General features: G+C 35.7%; 1 protein-coding gene across 2 annotated transcripts in view; it reads right to left on the minus strand.

The window, feature by feature from the left end:
- LOC135687559 (protein unc-13 homolog B) overlaps positions 1–14194 on the minus strand; it is a 63066-nt gene that overhangs the window by 48682 nt on the left and 190 nt on the right. For both annotated transcript variants that reach the window (XM_065204150.2, XM_065204151.2), the window contains exons 2-6: positions 10825–10866; positions 10418–10517; positions 5177–5294; positions 4391–4493; positions 1896–2048 (exon numbers count right to left, since the gene is read on the minus strand). In XM_065204150.2, coding sequence (XP_065060222.2) covers positions 1896–2048; positions 4391–4493; positions 5177–5294; positions 10418–10517; positions 10825–10866 — 516 coding nt within the window. The remainder of the gene's footprint in view (positions 1–1895; positions 2049–4390; positions 4494–5176; positions 5295–10417; positions 10518–10824; positions 10867–14194) is intronic.

Below are 14194 nucleotides of genomic sequence, written 5' to 3' on the forward strand. Positions count from 1 at the left end.
GACTGTCAAAAATATATATTACAGTCCCTTTTATTACTAGTGACTTTTAATAACAGTTACTAAAGTGTCCTTTTTCGGTCAAATAATGATTAGGTCATTAATTCATACTTCCACAACAAAATAATTTAATTTATTTGCGGGGTTTCATATTTGCTACAAAATAATTTAAATTTGCTCGCAAGACAATATCGAGGATTGAAAGAACTTAAGTCTATTGACTAAATAGTTTTTATATAAGACGTAGATATGATATCATCAACCGAAACCAGTAGATGTCACATCTCATGATGTCATAGCAGTCAACTGAATGCGAACGCAATGAACACCTTGCATGGAGATTTAATTAAAACAAAAAACATTCTACCCACTTTTAAGAAAGTTTATTTGAAACACCTGCATGATCAACAAATTAAATATAAATATCAGCGGTTTGCTTTGAGAACTTCGTGCAAATGAAAAAGCCCTATTGAATTTGCATCATCAAGTTGTCTTTGAGTCACCAGCTAAAAACGAGGTTCCGAAACTAATTTCTTGAAATAGAATTTTCCTTATTCCTTTAAACTGATACCTAATGAAGGATTAATATCCCAAAACATCAAACAGACGTGAACATATTCCTGGAGAGTGCTTCCTTTAAATATATCTTTTTTTATTTAACGAAAATTATTGTTTATTGGTCTGCCATGAAGAGCTCGATGCCGCGTAGGCAGAGCTGTACACGCTTTTGGTGAACAGAACTTTGCAGTTCGAAGTTGCTACTCCGAGTTTCAGCCTTAACGCTTAATGCGAGCATCAGGCAACAGTTTCAATTTCGGTGAACTGCTCATATCTTATATAAACAACACTATATTAACAATATTTGCAGTGGGGAGACTCGTGATGACTGTCTTCAAATAGGTTTAATACAATCAGGCCCACTGAAAGGGGGCAAAGGGGGGAGTGTTTATCAATGCTTAACGAATATTAATTAAAGTAAGTAAACCCTTTTTGCAATTTATATTCAAATTAGAAGAGTTTTAGGTCTATTGTCTTGGGAAAGAAGGGGCCTAAGCATTGGCCTGCCACTGGGCCCGGCGTGGCTCTCTGCGGCTCGGAATACAAGATTGACAAACAGAGAGAGCCGTATGTCCTTAACATTTCGAGACGTTAGCATTGACTAGTGCAATAGAAGACAAAGTAGATTATGAATTATACGACAGATATTGCAGGATATTGACAAAAATGTATTATTTCTCAAATCGCGGACAAAACTGTGTTACTGATCGTGTAGAGGCACATCATGCAAAGATTTTGATAACAGGGTTTCTTCCAATTTTATTATACATTATTTGGTTAAAAGTAAAGTGATGCAGTACTATTTATGAGTTTATCCGCTTTAGCAAAAAAACTACTTTGCGAGTTTTTCTTTCTTTCAAAACATTTGCTTTCTATCTATTGACTGAAACAAACTGAAAGCCGTATCTCTCAAATGCTGGGAAACTTGGCATGAAAATTGAATTAAATTGTGTTCTAACTCAAATTTGTGGTGATTTTCGCTCACAATTCTAAAATTTGTTTGTCAAATCGCTTAGATAATTCACTATCAGTTTTCAGATCAGAGTACCGAAACTGCTTGAACTGGCATACAAATTAAACGTGTTTTTTCTATCCTAACTTTGAAAAATAAATGGTCTGAGGGCGTGCCATTGTCGACATTTTAATTGAAAAGGCTTTCCTCGCAGTATGAGAACACATAACGAATAGTCTTTTACGATAGAAATTTTAACTTAAAAAAACGAAACCAGGAAACTGCTTACTGGGCCTAATTTTATACGAATCGTTTAGAAAGAAACACTAAAAATACCGTCTGCTTATATCGAAAAAAAACTCAAGAGAAGCAAACCGAAAAAAAATACCTTCATCGCTAGTGGAGCATCTAATTGGTGAATCTAGATCGCCTATTTTGATTCGATTCCACTGGTTTTGGATCAACTGGATCTCCTGACCCAGTACCGAATAGCAGTAACGCAGCTTTTCTTCTAAAAGTTCTTCCTCTTCTGCAGAAAGCCCTTCAAAGAGAGAAATAATAATCATGATTACAAACATTTCATCAAACGTTCGAATTGTTAGATAATTTAGATAGTAGCCCACCTGATTGTAAGCAATGGACGTTATAGATAGAGACCACAAAATTGGATTTTCTTTGAAGCCTAGAAACCTACCAATGTTATCGAACATTGAGTCTTACTTACTATAGTTCTTTTCTTCAACCTATTTTGTAAATAATTGTAAACATACGGGAGTTGTGCCTAGATTCTAATAGAGCTGAGTCTACATCCTTAAAACAATCATTCTTCGATGAAATCTGTTGTGAAACTCAAAGAGGAGCCACAACGGGCCTAACCTCCATTGAGAGAGCATATTTCGGTATTTTCTAAATAATATCTTACACGAATTACTTTGACATGAATGAAACATAAATTCGAAGCTTGCGTTTAACTAGGGGAAACTGCGTACCGTCAAATTAGTCGCTTTTTGAAAACACGCTCGCGGGAGCCATTCAAAACGTATGAAAATGTACCCGAAACTGAGACTAATCTGCCCTGAAAAAATCTGCCGTTACAGACAGGCGGACCAAAATAAGTAAGCAACACATTAATGGATGTTCTTGTGTAGACAGAAACTTAAACTAGTATGAAAACGACATGTTTCTGTGTTAACAGTCAAACCTTCCATTCCACATAGAAAAGTAGGCAAAAAGGAATGCTATCAAAATGCGTAAACATCTTTTGTTGCAAACAGAACTCCGTAAACAAACGTTGAACTACGATTTGAAACAAGCATGTGTTTTAAAAGTTGCCTTTGCAAAAAGTCAAATTTTATATACTCCGGTGCTTTCACAGCCGAAACTGAAATGCAATGTTTTCGATTGAATGAATTAAAAACCACAGAGAGCTTTGACAAAAGTAGACATTCCAATGAAAACAAGATATTATGCTGAATTCATTAGATGTTGTGGCGTCACACCAAGATAAAACCAATTTCTCCACATGTCACATTTCGAATAAACTCCGAAAATGAGTCATTCTTTTCAGAAAAGCTAACATAAAAAACCCCAAGTAGCAGTAAAAAGGCTTCCGTTTTTAGTGTCCTTTTAATTGAAAAAGCAATGTACCAATACTTTATATCTTAAGAAATGATATCTTGTTAGCCTCTCGTTGGCCTCTTGTTAGCCTCTTGTTAGTTTCTTTCTTTAGCCTCTCTTTACAGCCACTCTTCTGAGAGGCTAAACCCTTTCCATTCTTAGGGCTTTACTGATTAGCATGAGCATACCCAATAGGTACCCAATGATACCGGAATTACCGCTACGTTTTTAGCCCAATTCCCGATTATCAATTCCCGAATCCCCGTTTAATCGATTCCCGATTCCCGCTCACAAAAACTTGTCAACTCCCGATTCCCGACTTCATGAAATGTATCTGAGAGCAGAAAGCCAAAAATATATCACCCTAGAAAATCAGCTTTAGGAAATTGACTATTTTCTGTTAGAAAGTAAAATCATTTTCTTTCAACTGTACTTAGGATCCCAGCTCTAAACCTATAACTCCCTAGTTATTGAAATAATATTACAACCACGGAACAGTGTAAACTTTAACGTTGTTTCTGGTTTTATCCAATTGTTAGCTTCACTCTCACAGATCTACATAATCCTTTCACGAAACACCAACATGTTTATTCAGGTATTTAGCTGCCTTAGGAACAACGCAGCTGGAAAAACACTTACTCATGCAAAAAATTAATGGCGAAGAATAAAGCTGTAATTTTTAAGCTATTCGCACCGACAAGCGTCAATAATGTGACAATAAATATGGAAATCACATTCTTTATAAGTCGAACGAAGTTGTCAATCTCAATTTTTAAAAGGCTAATCCAAAACTTGATCTACTCTTTTACTACAACCTTAGAGTCGGTGGGGGGCTGCTTTGAAGAGAACTGGGGGGCGGGGTTATCGCAAAACATGTTGTAGAAAACAGTAGCACAAAGTAGTAATAGGCTTATTTCGAGGTGTAAGGACGGCTCAGCAGCAAAGATCGCAGACTACAGATCCAAAGATCCGGGGTGCCCGTCACAAATATGACCGTTATTTTAGATTGAGGAGAGTCGTTTTCTCTCTGTAATTCCAGGTGTAGGAATCACGAGGTGTGATCACATCACATAGAGAGGAAGGACCAGGACACTGCTCGATAAGCAAAGCTACCCAGTACATTGGTCATTTCCTTTTCATGCTGCCTTCAGCCTCATCATCGTTACCACCATGGACAAGAGGCAAGCCGGTTTTACAGTTAGAACTATCAAATTTGACTGCAAATCTGGTCAGATGACTTTGCACTTTATTGCCATTAAGACTTACCGTCCGGTAAACTGAATCGGGCATCGACCAGCAACCGGTGCTTTGTCGCTTGTAACCCGAATGGGGTTTGTTGAAATAATTCCAGCCATGCTCCTTCGGAGTTCTGCGTTCAGAAAGAGGTGTATAAGAATCATACAAGGGCAAGAAAAAGGACATAGTCTTCTATATAAAAGTATCATGAAACAGGGAGTGGTCATTAAAGTTCAAAAATGGAGTTAAAATTTGCCTACTATCGCCTATTTAATAGGCTTTAGTAAGGTATTAGAGACATCCTTTCGATTTATTTAGTAGGTAGAACTGATTATCCTGTATTTCCTAAAAGTCATTTTGTCACTGTAATGATTTGTAAAGAACTGGGAATTTCTTAGAAAACAAATTATTTCAGACTCAAAAGATTGGTAGGCTTAAGTGAGAAAGTAAAGTATGGATTTTGATTGTCTTGTGACTTTTCAGAGATGTTAACGCAAAGCACAGATTGTCAGTTATAACACTAAACAGATCATTATAATTCGACTGTCAAATGAACTTTTATTATTGATGTCTTCGAAAACGGGGATAAATTTGCCAAATCCTTTAAAAGTTCTTGAAAAAAGGAATTTCTGTAAAAACGAACAAAGAAATGGCAGTTGAAGTCCTCTTTTAGCATGGGAAAGTCATATCGTGTGATTGACACTAGGACCTGGCTGGTTGAATAATTGACATAGCAAATAACCTCTGCAATGAGCTCATAAAGTCCGTTGCAAAATACAGAGCTGCAAGGAAGGCAGGAAAATTATAATCACATACCTTCGCAGAATGCCTGATTTGGTATAGAGGAACTGTTGTAAATCCGAGTGATTTGTCCCAAAATAGGCCTTTGATTTTCAGCTCGAATTTGAGGCTGTCTGTCAAATCCTCGACATCACTACGAAGGAGAGGCAATGATTTGTGTTAACTTGTGGAAGAAAATATTAACTACAATGGCGACTGCAGTGTCGATTGGTTTATTTACTAGATTCGTTTATCAACTAGGCCACCTTTCGGTAGGGAACTCCCTATCGTAAATGTGATTCCATTGCCTGGCCTGTATTTTTTAGCAGAAATAAGATAATATTGAAAACTTTTTTCAGTTACTAATGTATTTGTTCAGATTTGTTAGAATGAAGTGGAATTTCAATATTATGGAAACTGGACTAAAATGAACCGGCAAAGATATACATTTTGATAAAACAACCAACTTGGATAATGGTTACTCGACTTAAAAATAAATTTTAAGTCAAAAGTGTTTAACAAAGCTTCGTTTTCATTAACACGTGGCAAAAAGTTGCAATTTACAAAGCAATGTTCGATGCCACTGTCACTGGATCCTATAAAATCATTTCATCTGATTGAAAATAATGGTAGAATTCTTATCACAGTGTATTAATCAACATAAGGGGGCAGGCTCATTGGGGTCGTCCCAGCCCTGTGGATTGACCAAACATTATTTTTAAAAATAGCACGGCTTTTGCAATGTACGAAGAATGTGGAGGAATGATACTTCGATATTATGAATTGGCGATGTGGACAAAACTGATGATGATGATGATTGATGATGATGATGATAATGATGATGATTGATGATGATGATTGATGATTGATGATTATGATGATGATGATTATAATGATGGTGACAATGATGACGACAACGAAGATTCCAAATGTATTAAAAGTCTGAACTTTTCTAGATGCGCTTCCAGTCTGTTTCCCAGACAACTAAGAACCTTTATGTTTTATGAGAATGCCTAAAAAAACAGCGGCACAAGCTATGACGCAGCAACTTTACACAACTCATATATTGGGGCTCTGTGAGTGGGACCTAACTGGGATTTTTTTTTTTTGATATGACGAAGGACATTTTTTGCTTGATAGCATAACACGAAAAATTATTTTTATTCGGTTGCTTTATCAAAATGCGTTTCGCATATTTACAGTTTCTTGATAAACGGCGGGAACTGCTATGACGCAGTAAGTTTACAAAACCGAGATCTTTGAATTCCACTATCAACCTTTGCAGAAGGAGAAATCGATGCGTGCCTAACGATCTCTAACGACCCGCGCTGACAAAACGGTTCCAGCATAATGATCTCGCGGCAGTGCAATTACTTGATTACGAAGGGGAATCTTTCGTACGTAATTGTGAGCAGCCAAACTTTTAATTTCGTAAACTTCCTAGTTGCGAGTGCAAAGATTTCTTTAATTCGGCAATTGAACCGTTTGATTAAGAAATGTAGTCACAGTTCCCCAAATGATTAATTGATCATTCTCGTAACTGTTAGTCTGACAGACTTTTAACAAATTCCCGTTGTTTCTATGTTTTTCCTACACCAAACTACCTTATCCAACGGGGTCTGAAGAATTTGGAATGAATTTTGGATAAACCCTAGAGAAAACTGGAAACTACCTGCAAGCATTTTGCAACAATTTTGCATAGCCTGGAAACTTTCAAATAACTTTCACCGACTTTGCAAAACTTGGGAAAAACTAAACAGATTTGTAACAGTTGCAGTATATTCGAATTTCCCGCCCTTGCTTCAGACTCTTTAAATGTCCCGAGTTCCTTGCATGAAAGTTAATTCTTGCAGAAACTCGTGAAACGTGAAATCGCATATTCCCGCACTTTCTTTTGTATCCCACATAGCAAATTGCAAATTATACATCTAATTACGTTGACGCTTGACAGGATGAAAGCACCATTCTCGATTACGAGAAGTTTCTGATCTATTCTGGCTACCGTTCAACATGCACGTGCAGAACCAATTTTAACTGCCCAACGTCACGAGCAAAACTAAAGGTGATTGGTCGAATCTAAGAGGATGACCACAAAGGGGATCTCAGGCTAGCAGCCGAACCCAATTTAATAGCACGATTATAGACCTAAGTGTCGATTAGCGAACCTCAATTGACCACTTAATCGGGAAACTCACGATTCTCGATTGTTCGTTTGGGAAAATTGGGAAAATCCTTTGATTTTGGCATTCTATGCCTGCATTGTTTCGATTGTCTCCCGCCTTTGAATTCGGCTTCTATGTTTCCATTGTTAAACTCATCAAAATGCCGATCCATTGTTACACAATTGGCAACAATTCTACATATATATATATATATATATATATATATATATATATATATATATATATATATATATATATATGGATGCCCATCGAGCTGAGCAAAATCCCCCCTTCATGTACTCATTCTTCGTACATAAAAAACGAATCTGCCTGAATAATTTAATGCTTTCCATATGATCTATTTCCTGGTCACCCAGAAATTGAATTGCCACATACCAAAAGGCGATATTTAGCGTTTACTAGCAACTTCACTGTTGACAGCAACAATGAAAGTTATTTCAATGCCGCAATCAGCTGCTAGTTAACCAAAATTACATTTTTAATACAATATTCTCAAATCAAAGTCAGGAAAACATTACGGTCGCACGGCCACTGACCGGAGGAAGGTCCACGAAAAACAATAGAAGCTCCTATGACACACCCAAGCCACGCCCACTTTCTATTATTTTGTGAGGAAGGTTTACCTTCTGGGATGTTTTTGTCTGGAGGAAGGTTATCAACTTTTCTGGGCTCTGTCTCAAACATGAAGTGTTTCCTATTTGAAATAGTAGGATGTGATAATGTCTGCCCGCATTAACGATTCAGAATATCTATTTGTCATTGCGAGCTGTTATCTGCACATGTGGTATACCTCGCGGTGCACTTTGATGATAATGACAAATTACCACAACCCTAACAGACGCATTTTGTCTCTTGAGAATTTAAACTGGTGCAGGCACACTCACATGGGGCTTGAAAGGTTTCTGACGCATATGAAGTATTCCTCAAGGGAATGAAATTTATTGAAAACTACCACCGTAAAACTCAAGACATGTATGGTTCAATTCCCTTTAGATAGGAGTCGCCATCTATCACATCAATGCAGTGTGACCAGATCTAGCATTATATTATGCTTTTACCATATGTTTGACCAAAAATCGTCATTTAGCACAAAATCTGGCATAATCAGAAATTTAGCATAATTCTGGCATAATTTTTACAATAATTATCTGGCATAATTATATTTCTGTTAATAAGATTCGGGCCAACTGGGAAAATGGTGGATGTCAAGTATCTGCATGCAAACTTTTAACATGAGTTCATATTAAGTGCACCAATTTTGAACCAACAAAGTCCATGAGAATAAATTGAACCAGAACATTTACACCAGAGTGCAGGATATCTTAGTTAATTTCCTAAAGACGATCTTAATTGAAATAGCGAAGATGAATGATAAGAATTTTCAGCAATTGACATTGTATAAACTAATCATGTTTTTGTTAATTTGAATTGATTGTGCTGGTTTGTAAACTGTTCAACTTAAGTTGTTGAACGTTATTCTCCATAAATCCTCTATTTGTTGAACGTTATTCTGGGGTTTTTGCTATTCTGCACATGCGCTGGCCGCTCTTTCAAACGAGAGAGCCTCGATTTTAAATCTAGCATGAATTTTGTAAATCTGGCATAGTTTTATGACAATTTCAGCATAATTGCGAAATTGAGATCGGTCACACTGCATCAATGCAGAATACAGAGGTCTATTGTTGTTATACGTAGAAGCTTGAGATAAGTAGAGTCCTTCCCCACCCATTTTCGCTCCATATCACCAAAACCATGGGTGGTACAATCGCCAGAGGCACCTTTTTCTAACCTTACTCGCTAAACAAAATTTGAATAGACAAAGCTCTATTTAAAATATCCATCAAAATAACCACAAAACCGCAAACAAAACACCTAACGTATGTCAATTGCCTTGTAGCAGCAGATTGCATCCTAATTAAGAAAGCATTCTCAAATCCGTCGAATCAAGCATTCGCAATATATATTCGCTCGTTTTTCCTAACGAATTTAGCAGCTGCAGAATGAGAATCAATTTCGATAGGTCGCTTAAACTAGATTTAAAATATGAATAGGTCCGAACCATTTTCATTTCACCATGCGCAGAGATTTCGAGTTTCTCATTGCCTTGAAACTGATAACCCAATTAACTCAAGAAAAACCAATTCCTAGATTCTTGAAGAAATCAGAAAATTAAAGAATCTCTACGAACAAAAAAACCTAACATTTCCTACAGGATATCGTAAAATTCGATACCTCAATATTGCTTTTCTTTAACACGATGCATATTAACAGAACTTTTGCTTAAAAGAGCTACGTTAACAAACATCAATTTCCCATTACAGTTAAAAGCAGGTAACGTTTGATGAAATATTACACTATTAGTAAAACAATTAATATTTTGATGCGAAATTCATGTAATTAGCGGGTACGTAATTATGCCGAAATCAATACAAAGACAGGTATTTTTTAAAAGTAATGCAACGAAATTAATTACTTTTTCCGTTGGCGCCTGTTTTGGTAAGGCCACATGGATGGAAATTATTCACATATTTGGTTCTTATTACTGTAAATTTTCAAGAGAAATTGTATTTTGAGTTCATTCACGCATTTTATATCTTGAAGTATACCATAATTTTGACGTTTTTGCGAGTGATGTAGATTTTAGCTACAGCAGATATTTGCGATGAAGAATGATTCACGAGGGCCCGAGGAAATTATTCTTAAAAAAATCCGCAAAGTACGTCAGAATATGCAGATTTTCTTGCCTAATTGCCAAGTTTTTGTCCTGATGATGCAGAATACAGAATTTTGGTTAAAATTGGCACTGGTTTTTCGCACATATTTTAAGACGTGACGGAGGGTAAAACTGAAAAAAATAAAGTAAGACGTTTTTCTCCAGAAATAACTTTACCAACAAAGACACGCAAAATGTTCCTCTGTTTGACATGGAAAAGAATTGCCTCTGTCATATCAAACCATAAAATTTAATGTGTTTAATCACGTAAAGAGGACATTTTGTATCATCCGAATTAAAGCCACACCCACAATTTAAGCCTCACAAGTAGCTTTCGCACTGATGACAAAAGTTGAAGACGACAAGAAACAGAACACTTACAACGCAAAGTTTTGATGCCAAGCAGGATTTGCTCCTTTAACCAGGCGTGTTTCATTTGATTGGCTTTTCACATTTGCTGCCACATAAGTAATTGCTTGGCCTAAATAAATTCAAAGTAAATTAGATTTATCAAATTATATATATATGTCTTCGATTTCGAAAGAGAGCAAATATTCTTTTTATCTCAAAATTAAACAAATTCTCGCACAGAAATATTTTTTTGAAGAAGAGTTGTAAAGAAACTTCAAATTGTATAATTCTAGTTGCATTTCCAAATTTGCTGAAGAAAAACAAAACAAATTTATCAATATATCAAATTAATCAATATTTTTCATATTTAGATTCAAAGATAACAAATTCAGATAAAAAAGAAGTGAATTAGGTAAAGGATTTAAAAATAAACTTACCACTTTTCCGTTCCTCTTCCAAAACAACTTTTCCTTTTTTCACTGAAAAATTTATGGATGCTTCAAAACTAAAGCAATATATTAGGATTTGCATGCATATATCAGTAAGAGAGTTACTGGAATGAAACACTTACGTCTTGCGTAAAAACTTTTCAATAAATAAAGTTTTCCTATCAACCCAAAGAAATAATTTTGAACAACATTGTTGAAATACAAATCCACAAATTTAACTAGCTTTATAAAGGCATTGCTTTCAAATCTTTCAAATCATTGAATAATTTCGATCAAAGTATTTTCCACCATTCAACAATAAGCTGGCTACAGGTTGTGCTATTGAAATTAGGCAACAAAAACCTTTTGATTTCTTCTTAAAGTTAGCTAAATAAACAAAGAAACACCATTTTCTATTACAGATTTGAGAATTGAATTTACGCAAGGATTTGAACAATTTCAATAAAAAGTTGTTGAATGATGTTTGACTTTGAATTATTTTTTGCTTCCTGTGAACTTTAAGTTTATCAGATAGAGAATGCATCAAATTATCATATTCAGGGCCGCAGGAACAAATTTTGAGATGGGTGGCTCCGTACTAATTGATGTCATGATGTTATTATCAAGCATCAGCAAGAAAGTGGGGGCTCACCCCCCCCCCAGCCAGCTCGGATGTGCCTGATATTTCAATCTACATGGAAAATTACAACAGTTAACCTTAAGGTTCAGTTTTTTTGTTCACTCATATACACACTGTGCAGTATTACAAAACTGATCTCAAAAATGCAGCAAGCATGCCAACAAAAAGATAATTAACTTTGATGCTATTATCATGCATCAACAAAACGTGGAGGGCTAGAGCAGGCCTTGTGAGGGGTGAAGAGCAGGCCTTGTGAGGGGTGAAGAGCAGGCCTTGTGAGGGGCAAAGAGCAGGCCTTGTGAGGGGCAAAGGGCAGGCCTTGGGAGGGGTGAAGAGCAGGCCTTGCGAGGGGCAAAAAGCAGGCACCTGACAATCTGAGCAAATTCAACTTTCTAGGCATTCAATTGAGCATCTTCAAATATCATCAATAACAAAATCTGATTTTTTGCATTACGTTTTCAGACAGCAAAAACATGCTAGGCGTCAATAAAGCTCCTAGAATTTTCTAGGTGTGTGTGAAGGGGCTTGGTCAAGCTCTCCTTGCAAGGCCTTGGCAAGCCCCCCAGCCCCCCCTGACTCCGGTGTGCCTGATCTTTCAATCTCCATTAAAAATAGCTATCTTTACCTCTTTGCTATCCTCTTAGTAATAAAAAAAGAAATTAGGGGTTGAGGATCGCATCAGATTCATATTTTCACACATTAACCAAATACTGTGTTTTACCACATTTCAAAAAGGTGACATAAGCTTATTTTCCAGAACAAAATAGTAAACATCAAACAAAGCTGTCAACTAGATATCTATCTGCTACGAAAACATAAAATTGCGTGAAAAGATGGTATGAAAAGAGACTTTCAGATTGCTTTGTACTATCAGCAAATGACTTGTAACTGCCCCTTCCATATCAAATTGGCTAAGAAACTACACATCAATTTACACAAACCCCTTATTGTACCAAATATGATTTTATAGTCCTTTAAAACAATTAAATTTTCCTACTCTCTGGAAAATTTGAAATGATGTTATATTCACATCTTGGAACAAAACAGAAGAAACTGAGATGATTTCTCAGTAAGAGAAACAGTTTGTATTTCTGCAAGGTTTTTAATCTCCTACCCTATATTTGAGGGGTACTTATGCATGGGGGCACTTATTCATTATAATGAAATCAAGCCATTTTGAAATTTTATTGGGATGATTGCCAATTTAAAGCATGCTAAATACAAGTCAAAATATAATATGTAGATCCACTTAAATTTTAACACTGAGCTAACACCTAGATCGAAAACTTTATGAATTTTTTATATTGGACCTTGACTGCAAACATAATCAAGAACATTGTTTGATGGAATGGTGATAAAATAAATTCATGGTAAGTCAAAGTAGATTATGCATGGATCAAAATGGATAGTTGTGATAGAAACCAGAAACAATGATGTGATGAATTAACAAAAATGATATGACTGATAATCCAATTAATAATTAACACTGTCCACTTAAAAGACAGGAATCAGATGTCTTGGATTGTAGGTATAAAAGTTACTGTTTTACTGGTCTGTCAGGTTGAGTTCCCAATTCAATTGCAGTTGTATTTAATATGCAGTAACAAAAAACGATTGATAAATCAACATTCAAATGAACATTCTGTTTTGATCAAAGATAAGGACTGAGCTTTTGAAATGAGATAGAAATTTTATAATAGATATTTTTTACTTAAAACATAAGAAATATGGATCAGCACAAAGCACTAAAAGTTTCTTAGTTTTGGCCTTTAGTACTAAAAGTTTCCTAGTCTGTTTCTTATTTCAGGACCTAAAATCGCTTTTTCTTTTGCAGATTAGCATTTTAAGAAGAATGTAAATGCAGATCAAGACCAAAATACCAATCCAGCTCAAATTCCAAAGTATGCTCTCATTTCTATGGAAAAATCAACAAAATAAAAACTTGATATTCTTTTATACCAGTTTTTTATAGATAAAAAAACATAAAAAAATATTGTCTGAGAAACTTTGGACTGTCATGACAGTACTTTCGATTTGCCATCCACATACCTTAATATTTCTTACGCAAAGATTTTTCAAGCTTTCTAATGTAAAATATTAACTTGAGCCATGCAGCCCTGTAAGTGACTGAATTGTTCGTGCACAAAATATACGAGCCGTTGGGCCAGTGTAGGATCGCAACTTCGTGAGATATGACTGCAAATCATAGCAACAAAGTCGGGAAAGATATCATTTTGCTTTGGAATTGGAAAGCAATTGGTCAGCCTTTATTAGCAGGTATTACATCAAAACGCCTAGATATTGTTTACTAAAGATATTTAATTCCAACGAGTCACCAAAGTCTTCTAACGACTTAAAAACAAGCGTAACACAATTTTACGATTCCAGATTAAGATTCCAAAACGCGATAATTTTGACGCGATTAAATAACCAATTCTCACATTCAGTTTAGGAATACGCCACTTAAAGATGTTTGATAAATAAAATACGCATATCTGGCGAGCTTGTTTGCAAATTTCTCGGTGCGGTAAAAATTAACGTTCCACAACACGGCCGATATGGTTTTTGACGTGGGAAATGCATGGAGAGTAAGTGGCTGGAAGACTCAAGATATTTTGTATCACTCCAAATATCACTCCTTCTTTACTTTCGAGAGCTAATCGCTAAATATTCTGACTTTTCAATATTTCCGCATTGACTTTTCGGTGGTTTTAAAGGATGTTTCAAAATAAACGAAGC

The sequence above is a fragment of the Rhopilema esculentum genome, chromosome 20 (assembly GCF_057945365.1).
Source record: "Rhopilema esculentum isolate cy_ngs chromosome 20, ASM5794536v1, whole genome shotgun sequence".
In the NCBI taxonomy this organism is placed as follows: domain Eukaryota; kingdom Metazoa; phylum Cnidaria; class Scyphozoa; order Rhizostomeae; family Rhizostomatidae; genus Rhopilema; species Rhopilema esculentum.